Source organism: Heloderma suspectum, chromosome 1 (assembly GCF_057233095.1).
Source record: "Heloderma suspectum isolate Gila_16-S chromosome 1, 16-S_ref, whole genome shotgun sequence".
Lineage (NCBI taxonomy): Eukaryota > Metazoa > Chordata > Lepidosauria > Squamata > Helodermatidae > Heloderma > Heloderma suspectum.
In genome coordinates, this window is record NC_139458.1 from 216,339,811 (window position 1) to 216,360,388 (window position 20,578).

The following is a 20,578-nucleotide window of genomic DNA, read 5'->3' on the forward strand; positions in this document are numbered from 1 at the left end:
TGCCATTAAGATGACGAGAACACTAGAGGGAGAGAGAGATGGGGACAGGATAAGCAGGAACAAATTCATGCTGGATGGATATCAATAGAAACTTGACAGAACTTGACAGACCAAGTTGCTCCATGATTTCTCCTTCCCATGAGGTTTTAGGAAGCACATTTGATAAGTGTTAGTCTGGGATGGTTTAGGCCTTAGAAATCCTGTACCTGTCTTTTTACGGACCCTTCCCAGCACTATAATTCTGTAGTATCAGTGCTCTACTCTCACAATACCATTAGATGGCAGTGTGGGATTAGACGGAATTCCCACCACAGAGGTGTGGAAGGAACAAAGGAGCCATCTCCAAAATGAAACAAGGAGTGGGATTGTGTTGATGTGAATATTGTTATGACGGAGAATGTGTTTCTGTCTCCAGTGGAGACAGGCCCATTTTTTTTTAATAAGACTTACAGTTGCATCAGGATGACAATATGCAAGCTGCCCTCTGATGCTCTTGGTAATGTTAAGATGTGGTATCTTAACAAATGACGAACTGAATATACTTCCAAAATGTATGTGTGTGTGTGTAGGGAGACTGTTGGAGCGCCTGCTAAAAAAAAAGAGAGAGGGGGTAAATGCAATATTTAAACAGGGAATATTTAAATGTATGTGGATAACAATAAAAACAGGAAATATGAATGTGGGAAATATATAAAGGCAACATACAATATGTTACCCAAATTGAAAAAATAAATAAAGCACCACTCAGGAACTATTTATAAAATGAACATTTCTGATGTTTGGCAGAGGCTAGGAACACAATCCATGAAGTATAGCCACTGTGCAACTTCTATTCATATCAATGGCTTTCATGCAAGCTCTAAGAAAACAGAAGGGTGTTCTGTAACAGCTGTATTTGGTGGACTGTGGCCCGAACCTGCAGCAGATTCCCAAGGCTCTCCTTCACGTACTCATGGCTCCACTTGGAGTCACAAAGATATAATCACTGTGCCTATATGGGAAAAGTAAGGAATCTAAAGCTTAGGAGCAGCTTGAATACTTGAGGAAGAGGTGAGATAGCAAGGCCCACTCCATCAGCCTGGCTGAGACCAGCTGACATTTACCTTCTCCTCTCCCCAAATTGTCTACCTCAGTCCTCATTCCACCCAGTCATTATAACAATTATGCAAGTCTTATAATTTACGAATTGGCTATTGAATTTGCTTATTTTCCTCTTCCCTCACCAGCCCCTTTCTTCTGTATTGTGTCTGTTCGATTGTATGCCGTTCTTTTACATTGTAAACTGCCTTGTGGGTATTGAGAGGAAGGCGATACATAGGAGTAGCAAATAAATAAATACGGAATATATATCTAGCTGAATCACACCAATTACTGAGACACTTTAAGATATTGATATGAATCACAGAAGACCTATGCAATTTTACAATACTTACCTCACCTTGGAACTGACCGTCCAGCTTGTCAAAATTAAAACTTTAAAAATATACACCCCTTCCCAATCTTAGGACAAATATCAACTACATTGGCAACAGAATACATTGGTTTATCTGGGCTGAAAGAATGGGTGCTATATGCTGAGAAGAGAATTTATTGTGTGCCTTTCTCTAACCATGCCTGTGTTTTCATGAAAGTCAGGTTTGAGTGGTCTCTGCCTCTTTTCCAGATATTACAGCATGCCTCCCCTGGCTGATTCACAGCATCAATGAAGAGCACCAGTTCCAGATACCCTGACAATGTTACCGAGTGATGCAGTCTTCTGCTTGTTTGTCGTAGTGTAGCTTGTGGTATACTACAGCAGCCACTGCCAAAGGTCCAGCATCGCCACATAAGAAAGTGATAGATCTCTTTGTCAGGCAACTAAGGCTCTTCTTTACATACTCCTGAGCCATCTGAAGGTAGGATGGGTCTCCATACACATCATACAGATGTAAGTACAGCAAAGCAATGCCTGCAAAGAGATGTAGGAAAGGTAGAAGATCACCCAAATTAATTCTCTGATGTTGCATAACTCAACTTTTTAATATCTGTTTCAGCAATTACGTTACAATGTGGGTCAGAAACGTAGTCATCGTTGACATTCACATAGGGATGTTGCCAATTCCAGACCTATCTAGTGTGTGTCTGAAAATAAAGAAGGGCACTTGGGTGAATGTCAATGTTCTCCAACCTGACTGTAAACATGCACTGGCATGTCTATGAAAGATTTAGAAATAGGTATTTATTTTGGGATAATACCCACTGAATAGCCACTGTCACTGCATTTCTAACATTCATTCTAACAGATACATAAAATCCTTATGGAGACTTTATAGACAATAGCTGGCTTCAGACAGCTACTTTAGGCATAACCAAGGATTTAGGCATGTCTGACTTTTTTTGGAGCATTGGACCCCTATTCAATTATTACACACCACTTCAGTTTCAAATCCCAACTTCAGCCATCAGGTTGCTGGGTGAGAAAATCACATTTCTCAATCCATTCTCCACCTGGAGGATGGGACAACCCAATTACCTAGCTCACAAGATTGTGGCTAGGATAAATAAGGTCAGGACTATATAAAGAGAGCTGGTATAGTGTAGTGTCCAAGAGACTGAGAGATGAATCATGAAGACAACAGTTCAAATCCCACTTCTACCATAAACTCAGTAGGTCAACCTTCCCCAACCTGGTGCCCTCCATCTCCCATCATCTGAGACCATTGGCCATGCTGGCTAGAACTGATGAGAGTTGTAGTCCAAAACATTGAGAGAACACCAAGTTGGCCTCAAATCTGCAATATGGGAAGAATATTATTAGCCCAACTTTACAGAGCGCGTATAAAGATTACAACAAGACCATGTTCAGAAAGTCCCTTGCACATTCAAAGAGTGTTATATAAATGTTAAGTATTATTACGCACTAAAGCACTGATTACACTCGTTCAGTCATTAAGTCGTGTCCGACTCTTCGTGACCCCATGGACCATAGCACGCCAGGCCTTCCTGTCCTCCGCTCTCTCCTGGAGCGTACTCAAGTTCATATTCATTGCATTGGTGATGCTATCTAGCCATCTCATCCTCTGCTGTCCCCTTCTCCTTTTGCCTTCAATCATTGATTACAGTACTACATAACTTATAAATGATAATACGAAGAGTGGAACATTTCTGATCTTTTGAACCATTGATGTAGCAGTGCTATACTGGAGCAGTAGGAGTAGCTAAGGCCTGAAATAAACCAAGCTGCTTTTGTTTTTTAGTGAGTTCAGTAGTTCCTTGGTCAGGGACAGTTGAATCATGAACTGAACGTATGTTGAACCAGAACCAATCATAGGATGTGTCAATACTGAAACACTTCAGGGTTGCACTCTTTCAGTTTAATTTCCCCAACTAAAAATGGGAATGATAAACAACCTATACCATAAAGATATTGACAGGAGCAAGAATGACCAGCAGCCAGTCTGAATGGCAACTCAAGCAACTCATGCTAACTTTTTTTTTTTTAAGAGATATCTAAAATATTCCCCAAAGTCATAATAGGGACTACAGTTTACCAAGTCTGGGTATCAGAAAACAGGGACTATCCCTGATAAATAAGGACAGTTAAAGTGTATGTTGTATGCAACTGAAAAGCCATTAGCATGACTTTATTTAATATGTCCGTCACAGTACACAGAGCATCCTGCCTAAAAACTGATCCAAACACATCACTGAAAAGATGTGTGGTCTGCAGGCATCCTCAAGGAATATCACAGGACCCAGCGGCCTGCACCATTTCCAGATTTCTTATTTTATCCCTTACAGTGCACTTTCCATCTCATTAACCATTTCTAAGACGACACAGGTCTCTGTATTTAAGCCTAAATTAATACAGCCAATGTCAGCAGATTTCAACACAGTTAAAAAGGAAGGAAGGAAGGACAGCAGCCTTCAAAATTACTTTCCACTGTACTGGGGATAGTTTTAAATTTAGATCACTTTCTCATTTTGCATGGGTAATCTCCAAAACTTCATACCACAGACAATTCAATTTTGCATGTATATTAAGGGCAAATTTCCATTTCCTACTGAAGTTAATGACCTTGTCCACTCTCTAGGCAGTCTCAGTGTTAGTATTTCCAACAAGGGCAGCTCAGAAGCATGTTACCATCAGTCACATCTGTACAGGTGAGTACCTGAAACTATTTTTTCAGAAGGGAAAGCAGGATTCTGGAAGCCACCCAACTTTCAGGGACTTTGTTACCAAACACCACAGCACCGTGTCCTTAACAAACATGATATTCACACGATATTCACACAAGAGAGTAATGAGTAACTTGCCAGCTTGCCCAGCTAGCTTAAAAATTGCCCTCGGGCAAGTAACTTTGCAGTGAAATGGCTTTTTCCTGGCCCAGGAAGAGTGCCATGGTGAAAATGTGACTGCATTTCCTGGCCCTTTAAAAGACTGGGAGGACAGGCTGCAATAACTCTGCACTTCCTTCCCTGGATGCACTAGAGTGTTACGGTGGTGGACCCTCCTGATCCTTTGAGAGAGAGAAAAAAAGAAGTAATAGTGCCCCAGTGCTCTTTACATCCTGTGCTCTGTACTTTTGGTGGTCAGGTGCCAGTGAAGGTTTATCAATTCAACTAGAAAGAACACTGTGTAGTACTACTGAACTCTCCTCTCTCTGCCTTCAAGGCAACCACCATAGCACCATGGTAATACAGTATTACAAGTTTGCAAGTTTCAATTTGCACAGCTTGCATTTTGCAGAATTTGTAGGGGCGGTGGTGGTCATTTTCATGGTGAAGTTTAAGGATAAATATTTGAGAAGTGGACTGGGACACAGCGAAAAATGTGAGGAAAAGGAGGAAAATGCACGTGTAGGGGAAGGGAAACAGGAATCCATGTAAAGGACTGAACAAGTTGAAGCAGCTGACAACTGCAACTTCACCCAGAACTTCTCCTTTTGCAGAATCAGTACATGAAACCTTTTGGCCATTCCTTTAAAAACCATGAGGGTTAAAAGCATTCCATTTTTAAACAAGGCCTCTGATTTTCATGACTCTGCAGAAGGTACAACTTGCTGAATGAGAGTCAATCAATCGTGTTTACAGTCAAACCTTGCAAATATTAATTGTACCGGATTTAGCTGATAAAGCATTACAGTCTGCCTTAGTAGTGCCAACAATCTTATGTGCAGGTCAGCCTTCCTCAACCTGGTACTCCCCAGATGGTTTGGACTACAACTCCCACTGTCCCCAAGAGTTGCCCTTGTTGACATGGGGTGATGGTAGTTGATGTCCAAAACATCTGGAGGGCACCAAGCTGGGGAAGGCTGGTGTAGGAGCTTGCTTTTATCCATTCTTTGTTTTCAAATAGCCTCTTTCTCTTCTGTTGGCATGGAACAACACAGCACGCAGGGAGAAGGAACTGCACTGGAGGTTTCCCCTGTATGAACTGCTGTACAAAAGGACTTGTCCAAATATGCCATCCCCATTTTTGTGTAGTGGTTTAAGCTAGATGTAGCAAATACAAAAGGAGTGTACAAAATGACCTGAATAAAATACAACATATTACAACCATAATTTAATATTTTGCCAAAAGAAGCAACAGATTAAAATGCCCACTTAAAATAAGACACCAAACAGATTTTCATTTAACATGCAAATAGGATTTGCCACCTGCTATCTTATTTTGGCAGCAGACACTGCAAAAGAAACAACTTCGTATGTAAATATTTAGGTTTCTTCCCTTAAGCAAATATTCAACTTGCTGCTTTATAGATAAAAAGTGATTCTGTCTAATAATTTCTAATCTTCAGATAAAGCAAACAAAATGGTAGGGAACGCGACAGATTTTTTACCACAACCAACAAAAAGCAAGGATCAGACACGATGACCTTTTTGTACCATAGTTACCATGATTTGGAACCTGAGATGTTTCAAACCTTAATCAAGGCAAGATGCAAGCGGACAAGATGTTCTTTTGGGGCTCCAGTATCCTGCAGTTCAGGGTTTAGGAGAAACTGTACATGCACTCAAGGAGAAGCCACTCACTTCCTTTCTTCATCTGTTCTTTATGTGCCCTTACCTCCCCTCTATTGTGCTAACTTTCCCTGTTTTTTTTCCCTCCTGATTTCTCTAAGCCCCTAAGAAGAGAGAGAAGGGGGTTCTGTCTCAGCTTCCTGTGAAAAATTCTTCACAGGCAGAGCCTTCAAGCGGTGAGTGTCATGTGTAAGCCAGGCTCTTACACATGGGAGCAAAACCGATTCCTCAACTTTCTGTAACAGCACAGCTTCCCACTTTGCCTGTTAAGGGGCTGAGGGGAACTCACAGGCTCAGTAGCTAGAAAGCCAAGACCCCTATCACCGGCTAGGTTATGCATGGTGGTCCCATCATGAGTCTCATCAAGACCTGCTAAGTGGAGGAAGGAACAGCACCTTCCCAATACGCAGGATACAATGGGACTCCAGGCCCAGGTAGATGGGGAGGAATACCTCCTGCTTTGTGCTTCTGTCATCGGAGGATGGGAGAGATCCTTGAAGCTGATGAGGAATATTCTTCCTCTCAAAGGATGGTCACACAAATCTTCTGCGGTTATGGGAGGGAGTGGGTGAGGAAATAGGTGCCTGGCACACAGCAAAACGACAAGGAAAGAGTAGGCCAGAGGAAAGCAAGCTCTAAAACCCAACACCAACATATGACAAAACATTGCTACCATACATCAGCCTTTCCAGAGGAGGCATCAAGAGAGAGAAAGCGGTGGCCGTTCCTTCCTCTTATTAGCTGCCACACGAGTAACAACTGATTTCAGATTGCCAGCAGATTATCTACATGAGGATATACTCCACAAACCTTTCCTACAGAAGCAATTAAGGTGGAACACTGTTGGCTTGGCCCAATTACTTCCTCCTAACCTGAAACCACTCTGAATAAATTAACAAAGCTAGGATCTGAGGGGAGATGGGAGTGGGGGGAAAGCAGGCAAGCAACTGTAATAGCAACACATTCCATTTCTCTGGCTGTGACCCAGACGAAATCCTTCAGAGACTCATTCTCAATTCCAATCATGTTAGACAAGCTTGTAAAGATCAGAACCCACAAGGAGAATATGAAGAACAAGAAGCATTGAGGCACTTTTCTACCTAATACAGATGGGTTGAGGTTGAATCTGCCTCTCTGGTGGCCAAACCATTTCCCACACACATTACAACTGATGCCTATAGAAAGTATATTAAGCAACCTCTTTATACTCTGCAGTAAAAATATGACCCCTATTCTACATTCTGTATTGAAGAAACTCAAATTCTGCCTTCAAAATAAGCTATAAAAATGCACAAATGTAGGTTTTCTTACTTTGCATAAACTTGTACAATTTATTTTAGGCTGAAAATGTTGGCCAATCAGTTAGATGAACTGATTAAGAACTTTTTGACTGATTAAAAGAGGTGTCCCTACCTAATTATTTGGGCAGACGTTTCTAAAAATGATTTTCAGTATAAGTACTAACAAATGCCTTTTTTTCCAGAATGACTGGCTTATTCATAATGCCAATTTATGCAGATTTAATTGAATGATTGCCTAGGATTCCTTTAATCAAGTGATAGCCCTAATTCATATGCTGTCCTTGCACCTTGATATGAATGCATATTCATAACAGCAAGGCCAAACCAAGACACTTAAGGAGCTCCACTGCCCGAGCCAAAAGGTATGCCCAAGAATCCCTTGTGAAAATTGTAGAGGGCACTGGTGTAAATTCTAGTCACAGGACGTAAGAATCGTACCTTAGCATTCTCTGCAACATGACAAGATATCCTAGGGCATCCTTCTTGGATTGCATGCATTTGTGCCCTGAAAAATATTGCCTGCTCCCCAAAAGAGACCACCTAAGTGATTTGTGCAGGCATCTTTAGCAATGAACATGTGATGCTCATACCGAGCCAGACTGTTGGCTCATCTCGCCCCCATTATTACTGTGCTGACTGGCAGTTGCCCTTCAAGGGCCCAGGTAGAGGAGTCTCTCAGCCCTGCTTCCTGAGATGTTTTAACTGGAGATACCAGGTATTGAAGCTGGGACCTTCTGCTAACAAAGCAGCTGCTCTGCCTACTAAGCTTTTATCTCTTAAAAATACAGACAGCTCGCCTTTCAACCTCGGTTCTCTATGCAGCTTACAACATCTAAGACAATATTTTATTTTTTGGTTCTTTATTTCATTTTTATACTGCCCAATAGCCAAAGTTCTCAATTATTACACATAACGGCGACCAATACGAACAGTTGCAAAAACGTATGACATTCCATCAGCAATTGGGCCAGTGAACAGAAATTATTTTCTGTTAACTGCCCTGATTGCTGATGGAATGTCTTGCTGATGGAATGTTTTTACCATTCCTAGCACTGGTTGCCGTTACTTAAGACAGCCCCACTTAAGATAGCCCCACAAGCCCAGGTAATATATAACTCTATTTTAACCTTGTGCCTCAAAGCCATCTGACAAGGTACTGGTTGAATGGATATGGGGAGAGAGCCTGACAAACAAGGTGCCACAACACAGATGATCCTGTTCTTATTATTATTTCTTTCATTTCTATACTGCCCAATAGCCGAGGTATTAAGCACTTTGAAGAAGTTTGTAGCTATCCAACAGGTTGACACTGGAACAAGCATTTAGGTAAAGCAGTAAAGGTAACAAGAGTGAAGGAAGCAAAGGTGCATGCTTAAGTCATTAACACTGGATCAGCCTCTGGAATTTGGGAACCTGGTGCAGAAATACAATTTCTCTCCACCACCAACCTGACTTGGCTTCAGATTTTTTGGTCCCTGAGTAATAGGGCAGCATGAAGAAGCAGTGGTGGGGAGGGTCACAGAAAGCAGCTAAGAGTCAGGGACTCTTAGGGTTGCCCCCTCCTGCCCTGCCCTTCCCCTGTTATTTTTCCATCAGCTAGTTCTCCATTCTCCTCTAATTCTGGTTACGTGTGTACAACCACTGGAAGCAAGCTAAGAATGAGTGTAACAATTTCTTGTCTCTTTTATCCCCCATCCCACCCCCAGGCAGGTGACTCACCATCCATTGGCTAGATTTGCATTCCTCTCTTCTACAAAAAGCACAAAGGGAAGGGAAACACAACCAGGAATGGAGTGCCTCTTGGGATGGCCATCAACTTGCCCGCCAAGTGGCAACTGGCCTATCTTCTGGGAACAGTCAGTTCTGCTCTAACCCACAGCACGCTTTTTGGGTATGGGTGGCGGGAGGGCGGGGGGAGAATCTATTATAGAACCTAAGCTGTTAAGAGAGGAAAAGTGATGCATGCTGCTTCAGGAATTGTCACGCATGCCGTTTCTCACAGCCTCACCAGCTACGTTCCACTCAACAGTAAGAGGCTCTGAACTGCACCGCAACTCCGTACCCGTGGAACAGTTCTAATGTTCCTTTAGCTACATGAGAAGCCACCATACTTGGCAACCCACTGACTCATCAAGAAGCCAGCAAAATGAGTGACAACCCTCACCGAATATGCTAGAATACCACTAGGCAGTTTAAGAACTGGCGTTATTTACCACTTTTGTAGCACTTGAAGAATTGTAAAGCATTCTGTATTCTGCCAAGTATCAACATTTGCTACAAATATCTCAGCTTAAATACCAGTCCTTTTGGGATTCCCCTGTGATCCAATGTAGCCCTGCTCCTGGGCCTGGGTTCCTAGATCAGTCACCAATAAGTCACACCCCCTTGTCTGCACTCTCCCATTTAGTAATAGTAGCAGAAGCTTGATCACGGGACAATTTCCAGTGGACTGCTGAATGCCCACTGGCTGTTGGGGTTCTTGCAAAGAATTCTGGAGTAGCTGGACCTTGATCTGATCCAGCAACACATTTCTTCAATTCGCTAGCGAAAGGAGCAGGTAACAGATTCATTATGCTTTAATCACTAAGATATCCTGAATATACATTCTTGTTTATAAACATGTCCGTAGATCATAAGAATTCTAGTTTTTATTTTTAAAGTAGACCACATAACTGAAGCCCACTCCTGCTTTAAAGCAGCAAGCAATCTGTTTTCTGGAGGGCAGCTGTTACTCACCCCAAGCAAAAGCCCAGTACCACGTCTGGATCATAAACTGGGTTTAAAATAACTGTTTGATTTCTCTTAAGTACAACTAATAGTGCAGCAGTATTCTAGCAGGCCTCCATCAGCATCACATTAGATTACTATTATTATTTATTAATTTATGCAGAACCATCAATGTGCATGGTGCGTTATAGGCAAACAAGAGCACTGGTCCATCTCCTGAGGATCTTACAGTCTAAATTTAGATACAAGGGGAAGCAACAGAGGGAGGCAAGATAGGAGGATGCAAGGGTAACGGGAGAAAAATCTGTGTTAGCTGCAGCTGCCGCCTGCATGCATACCACTTTCTGACAAAGCTTTTGCACCAAACTATTTTTGCACCAAACATCAGTAAAATGATAAAAAGATTTTCCTTCAAATAATTACAAGTGCATCCCACTGTACTTTCTAGACATTCAGTGTGGCTTACCTGCCCTGGAAACCCGCTGAAGGGCAGGCAGTAAATCCCCTAGGGCACAGTGCTATGGACTGCAGCCTCACTGCTCAGAAGCCCCCGAACTCGGAGGCTTCTGAGATTCCTATGCCCTGCCAGGCTAATGCCAGTGAGGTGGGAGGAGCAGCGAAGGCGATCTTTGCCTCTCTGTCCTCCAGTCTCCTATACTTTTCCTCGACAGGGTTTTCAGCCCATCTAGCGAGGATGCTTTGGAGGGGGACAGAAGGAGGCTTGAGGAAGCTCAGGATAAATCCTATCCTGGCCTCTCCAGTCTCCTCCCCTCTCCACCCACTGGAATGCCCCCCTTTCCCTCTCTCCAAGACTGATTTTCTGACCTCAGAGAGACAGCCTTTGCAGTTCTCTCCATACTGGCTGCAAGTGGTCAGGGGTCAGGTCTCCAACTCCCCCTTCCAGAGTCAGAGTACTGTCTCTGACCTCTGAAGGGCTTTTGCAAGCCATCCTATCGTCCCTGGGACACTCGACCAGGGACCATAGGATTGCTCTCTCCATAAAATATATGGGTTTTCCACAGCCTTTGCCTGTTCAAGCACTGACCTCACCAAGACCTGTTCAATGTTTGCAGTATAATAAGATCACATAACCTCCAGCCATTCTCTAGGTCTTTGTAGCCTAAAACACATACGCTCTCTCTGAACAACATAGGCATTTAATTCACACATCTTTGCACATACACCATCCTACCTGCCCAGCCTGTGTAACCAGTGCAATCCCGTGGGTCTGCAGATTTCAGTCCCCTTTCCACCTGTTGGAGAAGCTCCCTGATCTTATTGTTCAGGTGCTGAGTGAACTCAGGAGTCAGCTGTGGGTGTGAACAGAAACAAGTGTTATGTCTCAGCAGACTCACTGTGGCTTAACAAGTTGTGGTGGAAGAGCATGGCAGACAAACCGCTTTAAAGTGCTCAGCACTTTTAGAAGAGAGGTGGATCTCTTTCAGGTATCTCAAGAATACAAACAATTAATTACCCTGCAGCAACAATTTAAAGGAGAGAAAGAGAGAAATTACTACTTGTGATCATCCCAAACCTAAACTCATTTACTTGGTGAGAAAGCTCCTCTGATTTCAGTGAAACTTTTTTCCAAGTAACAGTGACTAAGAACCCACTCTTAAATATTTAAAGCTGTATTCCCTTACTCAATGGTACTGTGGTTATCCATGCCTTTATTACCTCTAGGCTACAGCGCTGCTGTACTTTCCCCTGAGGGGACCTTGGAGGCCACTCAAATTTTCAACAGTAGATTCTGCTACTTGGCTGAAATTTGACAAAAAGAATGGAAACAGCACATTACAACACCACTTGACAGTCTGCGCTGACTCACCACAAATCTACTGCAGCATAAGCCGCATTGTGGGGTACACCAGCATTTGCTGTGCTAAACATGAAAAGCTTGAAGGGGAGTTGTACATCTCCAAATGCTGTCAAGCACGTGCCAAGGGCAATTACGCAAGGGCAATATTTTGGGACATGTTTCTCCCCACTACATTTTAAATTTTTACTGGGGCAACCACTGGCATGTCTGTGCTGCTATGTAAAATCGTGCTGAAACTCAGGGTTCTGGAAAGAGATTATTACACTACAGGGCTTTGGAGAAAGGGGAACTTCCTGCATACACTGGAAGAGAGAAGAGGCACCCAGGAATCTTGCTGGAGAAGTGCACTTAACAGGAAAGTGTTTGTGAAAGGTGGTGATAGGTCAGGGGTTCTTACAATCAGAGAAAGCCCAAGCACACCAAAACCTCCCTGGCCAAGGCGCTGAGTGGAGTCCTTCCACCCTGCACCTTCCCCATTGGGAGGAGGAACAGAGTGCTAAGTAAGGAGAGTCCCTGATATTATCTCAGGGATAACAGTGAGGATTCCCTTCCCCATCCCTGTTTTAATGTGATGAACACAACTGATATGGAGAGGGAGGCCAGGAGTTAACATAGATAATATTTGCATGGGCCAGGCACCACATATTTTCACCCTTCAACAGAAGGCAGGGAGAAGAGACAGAAGAAGTTAAGCTAAAAACCAATCACGTACAAACACCTTAACATGAAAAGAGCTCTACAACTCACATTTAATTCTTCCAACCACATCTTTGGGAAAGAGCCTAACTATTTCAGTTTTACAGGTGGAAGCTGAAGCCAAGATACTGATTTGCATGCCAAACAATTTGATTCTTCATCTGAGCTCTATCCCCAGGATCGTGTCATCTTTTAAACTCAGGGCCAAACTCAGGGCCATAACACATGTCATGGGAAATGTGTTAAAGCAGGACTATGGTGTTCGGGGAGGGTTTTTCATCCCTTACCTTAATTGCTGTGGTACCAACAAACAGCACCCCCTGCAACCTGTTCCCAGCCACATCTGAAATTTGCCTAGGGAAGGAAGGGCCCACTGGTGCCAATGGAGACAAATTGGCTGAGACAAATTGTTGCTGTGGCAAAGCACGATTTCTATCAGGAGCAGGAAAGGGTTAAAACCTTGTCTGCCTGCCTGCCTGTCTCTCTCCTCCCCCACACGCCACAGGCCCAATCTGTGTCTTTCCTCAAAAAGCCCAAGGTGACTAACACCATAAGGTAAAGCACTTAATTTTCCAACAGTTAGACCACAATACATTCAATACATGTGTTAAAGCATTTAACATAACATACAGTTTGGCCCTGTTTGCCTTCTACACACATCTGGGGCAACATGCTTGCCACACCCTCTGCAGTTGCCCCCATGGCAATGTATCCATGTGGCAGCGCATACTTGCACAGTTACATAACACACAAGCACCAGCCAAACTTTGGGGGTCTCTTTCAGCATTACCTTTCGTGGCACCGGAGTCGCTGCTGCAGCACTGCTCCTTCCTGTGCTGCAGTGCTCCGCAACGCTGGGGATCTTCCAAGATTCAGGAGAGGCGAGACTGACTTGCGAAGGAGCCATGCCCCCCCCCCCCATGTAGCTTTGGGCTTCTGATGTTACTGAGGTGCAGCAGCTTCCACGCTGCTAAAGTTAATGCTGAAATAAACCTTTGGAAGATTAGTTGCTCAGGACTGAATGAGATATGATGGGGCAGCTACTTTTGTTTACTCCCCTTTTTTGCCTTGTACAATGTATAAAGCTTGCGGGGGGGGGTCTACTTTTTACAAGTGAGAGAGGGGCACTGAACCTTCCTCCACTTTGTTTGTAACACTTTTCCCTCACAGCTTGGTTTGCTTCTGGCATTGGAACTGACCTGAGAGAAGTGCCTGATGAAGCATGGGGAGGTAAGACCAGGGTGGGGGAGGGGTTTCACTTTTCCCCACCACACATACTTTGAGACACATCCCTCCTTTATTTGGGCAGACATGTGAAGAAACATGGCTGTCCCCATCACATCTAGTTTGGCCCTTATGTGCTACATAAATGTGCAAGGGAACCCAACTATATTAGTGGACGACTTTATGTGTTTCTGGGAGCAGTGCGTAAAGTGGTGGGGGAATGAGTTTTCAAATTGAGAGTATTATTGTTTCTGTAGCCCTATCATTGATATTCCAGTTTTTGATCTCCTACACTCAGTTCATCTGCTTTTAATCATACTGTCTGAGAATGTGCTAGGTAACGATTTTATTTTACCTTTGAATAGGGCAAGCATTAATCAAGAGATTTTTGCTGTAGTTTTGTCAAGCCGCAGGAGTTTATTACTTGAACCATAACATTTTGTTTATTCCCCTATAGACACCTTTAAATTGCTTTACAAAAAATAAATAAGAAGTCTGACAATGAAGTTGAGCAGTGGGAAATAAATGAATTTGCAGGCAGTGGTAAGACTCCTTCAGACCATTCCGTCTCAATGGAGTCATCCTCTTGGCTGTACCCCACTGAAAGTGGTTCTGCATCCTGCTGAGCAAGATTGCATATTGTTGCCAAAGTGAAAGTAAAGTGGTGTCAGTTACATATGCTGATAAGAAATTTGCAGATGGGAAGGACCATTGTAGCTTTTGCCAGCTAGAGACCTGAGCCAGTCCTTCCAAAGATCTGTGGAGAGTTCTATCAGCTTAGCTGGCCCTGAGAGCACACAGCTTTGTGATGTGAGCACTGAGCAGCCTAAGCAACCTATCAGGAGATGCTACTAGCATGGGAGAAAGTGTGCAGTGTGTGTGTGTTTGAATGGGCCTTTTGTGGTGGATCAGATGCACTCATTCTGTAAGGAGCCTTAAGCTCAGCTAGCATGGATTTCAAATTCATTTCTGGCCCACAAAAATAAACTGTCTATAAACAAATGTTTCTTTTGCATTACCTAAATCTGCAATGACCTTAACGGCTCAATTCTACATATGTTTAGACAGAAAAAGGTCCTACAACTCCCAGCATGCTCCAACCATGCTGGCTGGGACATGCTAGGAGTTGAAGGACTTTTTTCTGTCTAAACATACATAGGACTGTGCTTTTATATGGTAAACTGTAGACTACTGGATCCTGGGCCACCATTCTAACAACAACATGTGCTCACATTTCTCTATAATTTTGAGATCTGTGAAATCAAAAACAAGAGCCATCCTGAACAGAGCAAATGCAATACTGTCAAAGGGCATATGATTCTCTTCATGCTCAAATGTGTGGGTATCTTACAGAGTCTGCACAGCACATTTTCCCCCAGTGATGTTATGAGCATTCGCTACCCTAGCCAAAAATCCTACTGTGAAAATGTAGATCATCTGTAGAAAAGATGAAGTGATGATACTGAGCATCTTGCTGAAAGGCACTGACAGTTCAGGGGTTCCTAGCTTTCTTGGGCATGTTCTCATGCCACACCTCTCTCCAAAGATGTGAGTTATTTTTATCTTAGCTTTTCAGCAACTACCGTAAAACACAAATCAAATTTATAATCTGAGATGCATAAACGTCTGAGATGCATAGCCCATATACTCAAGTGAGCCTCCTTCCAAGGGGCTTTGGGCACCTCACTGCGGAACTGAAAGTTTCCCATGAACACTCTACCGTGTGTGTGTGTGTGTGTGTGTGTCTATTTCTTCCATATAGTCACAGGGAGCTGAAGGCAGAAGGAAGAGTTCCAAGCTACCACTCCCAGTCAATACAAAATAACAAGTCAGTAGCTCCTATGCCCACCCACTGGTATTGCCTATCAACGTTGGAACTCAGTGGGCAAACCCATCTTTTTCATGAGCTCTTTGCTTCTCTATTGATCCCCACCCGCCTGGAACCATTAAAGCACACCATGGAATTACATTTCTCTGATCTAGCAGCTGAGGCTGAGATTTAGCTTCATTAGCCAAATTGGTCTTTGAGCTTAATCCATGTATCTGAAGGAGCTACTATCTTAATGCTTGGAGTCTCATAACAATTTGAAAAGTCTTGCCCGCCAGTTCCTAACAGTGTTTACATTTTTCTCCCTCACTGGGGAATCTGTACATGGCGTGAGTAGCGCCGACACCATATCAATGGGAGCTAAGTGATGCTGGTGTACAAATAGCTCTGGAAGGTAGGCTAATGGGCTCCCATTTGTAGTTAAGCTCCCTGTGACTGTATTGAAGACAACGAGCAGGAAGGGCAGATGTCCCTAGCTGAGGTGGGCGGGTATGTTGAGGTGGACATCTCAACATGTCCACCTGTGGTATCTCTTCAAATTCAACATAAAGTCAGCAAAAAGTCCAAAGTTGTATAAAAGGCTTCAAAAATGGGATGACAGCCAGCCAATTATTAATAATGCTGAACGTAAGCGCTGCAAGTTGAAGCCTGTTACGATTTCACAGTTCACCCCCGCCAGGCAATATGAACAAGAAAAGCCACCACACGTTCTTCCACATCGCTTTCTCCTAAAGAAACCGCACGTTGCTGTTAAAAGGGGAGGGGGGAGTTGAAAAGCAGCACCAGAACTCACCCTCCCTGAAGAGTCAAAGTATCCCGTGGCCAAGGACTTGTCATAGTCTGCAAAAGGATTCGGGAAGGCCCTCTGGGCCATTATGGCAACGAACCACCCGAACCTGCCGAGAAAAGGAAGCCTGTGATCCGGGGAATCTGCTGCGGAGACACGGACGAATGTACGATCCTCCCGCCGCTCACAGCCCACTAGCTATCAAATCTACATCGCACGCAGGCCGCGGCGCGCACGCTGCACCACGAGCGGCCGCGTGCTGTGCGCCTTGCCGGGGCCCAGAGGCGGTGAGCGTGTTGGGAATAGCCCGACCGGGAGACTCCGCCCGGCCTGCAGCCGCAGCACCGAGGGAAGAAGGCGGCGGCCGCGTGCCGCGCCGGCCACCACCCCGCGGCCCGCTCGCCCTGCGACGAGGGCCAACGAGCAGCGAGAGCGGCCCGCCTTCCCCTTCCTGCCGACGCAGCCCAATCGTGGCTCCGGCGGGCCGCGCGTCTCGGCTCCTTAAAGCGGCAGCCGCGGCCTAAACTCGGCAGCGCGCGGGCGGCGGGGCTGCAGGGCTGGGTTGTTCAGGGCGGCTGGCCTTGCTCCGTCTCTTCCGCCGTCTCCTCGGGAGTAAGCGCTCGCCCCCTGCTGAAACGCGCAGCCTGACCCTACCCGCGTCTGTGCAGAAATGAATCCCAGTAAATTCAGCGGGGCGCATTGCGACCTGAACTACGGAGAAAGCACATTCTTCCTCTGTTGACGTTCTTTCCCCGCCCTCCACTACCCCTTTTCCTCCCTTGCAAACGTTTCCTCCTCACAGTCGAAGTCTAGATTATGTAAGGTCCCTGGGGCTAGGAACAAGCCTTTCTTTTTGTTGTTGTCCTCCTCCTTCTTTAAAGCATCACGCCGGTTGATGGATAACCATTATTATTGTTATTACTTGTTATCTTATTAACAATTGGATTGTAAAACTTGAAATGCAAGCGCTAACGTTATTTACATATTTTTAATAAAATAAGATAACAGTATTTTAAGGCAGTTTATCTAAACTGCAGGTTTACCTGTAATCTCGTATGCTGTAGTTGTTAGAATGTACGATTAGGCCTGGGGAGACCCAGGTTCAAATTCCCACTCATTAAGCTGACTAACAGCGCAATCCTATACATGTCTACTCAGAAGTAAGTCCCACTGAGGCTTTCTCCGAAGTAAGTGAGTAAAGAATTGCAGCCTCAGAGACTTTGGGCCAGTGACTATCTCTCAGCCAAAAACCTACCTCACGTGAGGATAAAACGAGGGAGAGAACCGTGAATGCAACTTTGAGACCTTTGAAGGAAAAGTGTGTTATAAAGGAGCCTACTCCTCTTTATAAAACATTTTGCCTTTAGTGGACAATCTGAGGATGTCAATAATGATGATGATGTAGTGTGCACATTCCACATGGTATAGTGTGGCCTTCCTCAACTGGTGCTGTCTAGATGTGTTGGACTGCAGCTCCCATCATTCCCAACCAGCATGGCTAATGGTCAGGAATGCTGGGAGTTTTAGCCCAAAACATCTGGAGGGCAGCCGGTTGGGGGAAGGTGGGTTAGGGGTTAGAATGTTGGCTTAGGACCAGGAAGACCTGGGTCCACATCCCCACTCGGCCATGAAGCTCACTGGATGACCTTGGGCCAGTCACTAAAGCCCTCTTCAGGCATTTGCCAAAGAGGAGGTAACTATAAGTATGGATAGAGCCAGGGATGCATACTCTGGCTGGACCCTCTCCACTCCCAACAGCCACATGTTGAAAGGGAAGGTCTGCAAGGGCGTGTGCACTTACAGCACTCCATGCAACCAGGATTCCTGCCTTAACAGCGTTCCCCATTGTGTGGAGCTATGTAACTGCTATAGCACCCTCTGCACGCTTGTCTAGTCAACACAGGGAGGTTGGGAGTGTGTGTGTGTAGGTGCTGGAGAGCAAATGCCTTCTTGACTTAAGTCACCACCCCAGCCAGTCAACCCACAAGTGTACCTTTACTTTGGCAGATCTAGAGCCAAAATCTAGAGCGTGAAACATGCTCCAGTTCTGAAACATTCTCACCCTGAAATCGATCAGGAGGTTAAAGCACCATTGAATGCCTCTTTTGTTCTAAGTAATTTTTCCTGTCTGTCAGAGGCATGGCTTTTGTAATGCTCAGTCGGCTAACTTTAATTGAATCAAGTAGCAAGGAAACTCCCTTTCATACGTTTCACTCCCCAAAGTCAAACCATGGATCCCTTTGTCCTACACTATCCTGAGTTCAGCCCAGGTACTCAGCTGCGTTCTTCATTCGTGGGACTCAACATGGACAGACTTGCTGTTGTACAGCTCCAAAATGGTTTGGCTTTTTGGCCTGTTCCTTGTGATCCTTCCTAGCACTCTTCCTCTTCTATTCTGATGCCTAACCCATGTTTCCAAGGCCAGAGTTCCTTTCCCTCACTTTGGCTGGAAACCACCTCACTGCCTTGTATACCCAGAGCTTTGACTCCTAGTGAAGCACCCACTGTGGCTATCTAGCTAGCTTCCATTGTGGTGCAACCTCACTATCCTGTGAGCTCAAAATTTGCCCCTGTGGGGAGCCATGCTTTGAGGGAGGCTGTGCTGCTTCTTAGGAGTTAATGATCCAGTTCGCACAATCAAACAAACCATGGGTTGTTTGTGAACATGCAGGAGCAAGCAAGTGTGCTAGTTGCTATCTGATCACCAGCTTCTGCTTTCCTAAACAACTAAAGAACACCCTGTTCCTTGGTTGTTGTTGTGATGCCTGAACCTGGCACTCTGGGTTGTTAGAATCTGACAACCCAGAGTTTTATCCCATGGTTTGTTGTTGGGGTAACTCTGGGTTGTTTAACCCCTAAACAACGCAGAGTTTCCAGGTTCAGACATCATGACAAAAATCCAGGAAGGGCATTCCTGAGTTGTTGAGGAAAGTGGAAGTAACGAGTGTGTGGGAGGCAGTGTACTTGCTCACTGCTGCATGGTGACTATTAGTTAGACATAGGCCCTATTTACACACGAAAGGGGCAAGGGTGGTTAGGGTAACTATGGAGTGGAGAGGGTAAGGCTGATTAAAGGCAGCCGCCGGCGAGATCACATCACTCCAGTGCTGAAGGAGTTGCACTGGTTACCAGTTGTTTTCCAGGCCAAATTCAAGGTGTTGGTTTTGACCTTTAAAACCCTATATGGTTACGGCCCAGCCTATCTTAAGGAGCGCCTCCAGCAGCACCAGACAGGCCGCTTAACAAGATCAGCCTCGGATGGCCTTCTCTCTGTCCCATCAGCCAGGACAGCTAGACTGGTGGGGACGAGGGAGAGGGCCTTTTCTGTGGTCGCCCCCACTCTGTGGAACTCCCTCCCTAGGGAACTTCGTCATGTCCCCTCTTTAATGAACTTCCGTCATGCATTAAAAACGCTGTTGTTAAGGCAGGCATTTGGGGTGGATTAGGGTATTTTAGAAAATGTTTTTATTGTAGAATTTTATTGTTTTAAACTGTTTTTATTGTATGTTGTACATCGCCCAGAGTGGCTGGGTGACCAGCCAGATGGGCGATTAATAAATTTAATAATAATAATAATAATAACCACAACGTGCACACCCATCACATGACCAGGAACCATGCGGTGCACCGTGGTTTACTTACCCATCCCCGCTCCGTGGTTACTATGTCGTCTACCGACCACCACCACCAGTTATCCCACTAGCCGTCACACTGGGAAATGGTTTGCGCTACCTGCTCCGATCGTTGTTATGTGGCAGCAACCATAGAGTCCGGCCATGCTGCCTAGAGCATTGCCAGAGATGGCGGATGCTCTAGGCTGCTGGCTCTATGGTTGCCACATTTTCATGCGGAGCTGCCATTTTTAACAATGGAGATCTCATTACATGACACGGTAAGCCATCCCGGGCCTCCTTAACCCCACTGCAGAGGGGTGGTTAGCTGGGGTGGTTTCCTAGCCATTGTGGTCAGAATTTTGACCCCACACATGACACACTAAGCCACTTTGGTGTGTTGGATTTGTTTCAAAAGAATGGCAGGCAATCAGGTGTGAATTTACCCAGAGATATGCAATATTTAATGCAGTAATTAACAGCATTAGTACACTATTTTGCTAGAGCAGTTGCAATTTTCATGATTTTAGAGTTGGTTCTCATAGCTGTATTCACATATAGTGAAGGCCACACTTTTTGCTA

The 20,578-nt window shown here is 44.7% G+C and overlaps 1 protein-coding gene across 5 annotated transcripts in view; it reads right to left on the reverse strand.

Annotated features, from left to right (window-relative positions):
• The window catches only part of LANCL1 (LanC like glutathione S-transferase 1), a 30,373-nt gene extending 10,225 nt beyond the window's left edge, over nucleotides 1-20,148 (reverse strand). The window contains exons 1-5 of one of the 5 annotated variants that reach the window (XM_084819141.1): nucleotides 17,040-17,122; nucleotides 16,392-16,494; nucleotides 13,337-13,528; nucleotides 11,224-11,341; nucleotides 1,741-1,948 (exon numbers count right to left, since the gene is read on the reverse strand). In XM_084819141.1, the coding sequence (XP_084675267.1) occupies nucleotides 1,741-1,948; nucleotides 11,224-11,341; nucleotides 13,337-13,468 (458 nt within the window). In that variant the 5' untranslated portion in view covers nucleotides 13,469-13,528; nucleotides 16,392-16,494; nucleotides 17,040-17,122. Of the gene's footprint in view, nucleotides 1-1,740; nucleotides 1,949-11,223; nucleotides 11,342-13,336; nucleotides 13,529-16,391; nucleotides 16,814-17,039; nucleotides 17,123-20,027 lie in introns of those variants that run through there. The other 4 variants (XM_084819159.1, XM_084819165.1, XM_084819150.1 and 1 more) reach the window with 4 other exon arrangements.
• Nucleotides 20,149-20,578: the final 430 nt, after the last annotated feature.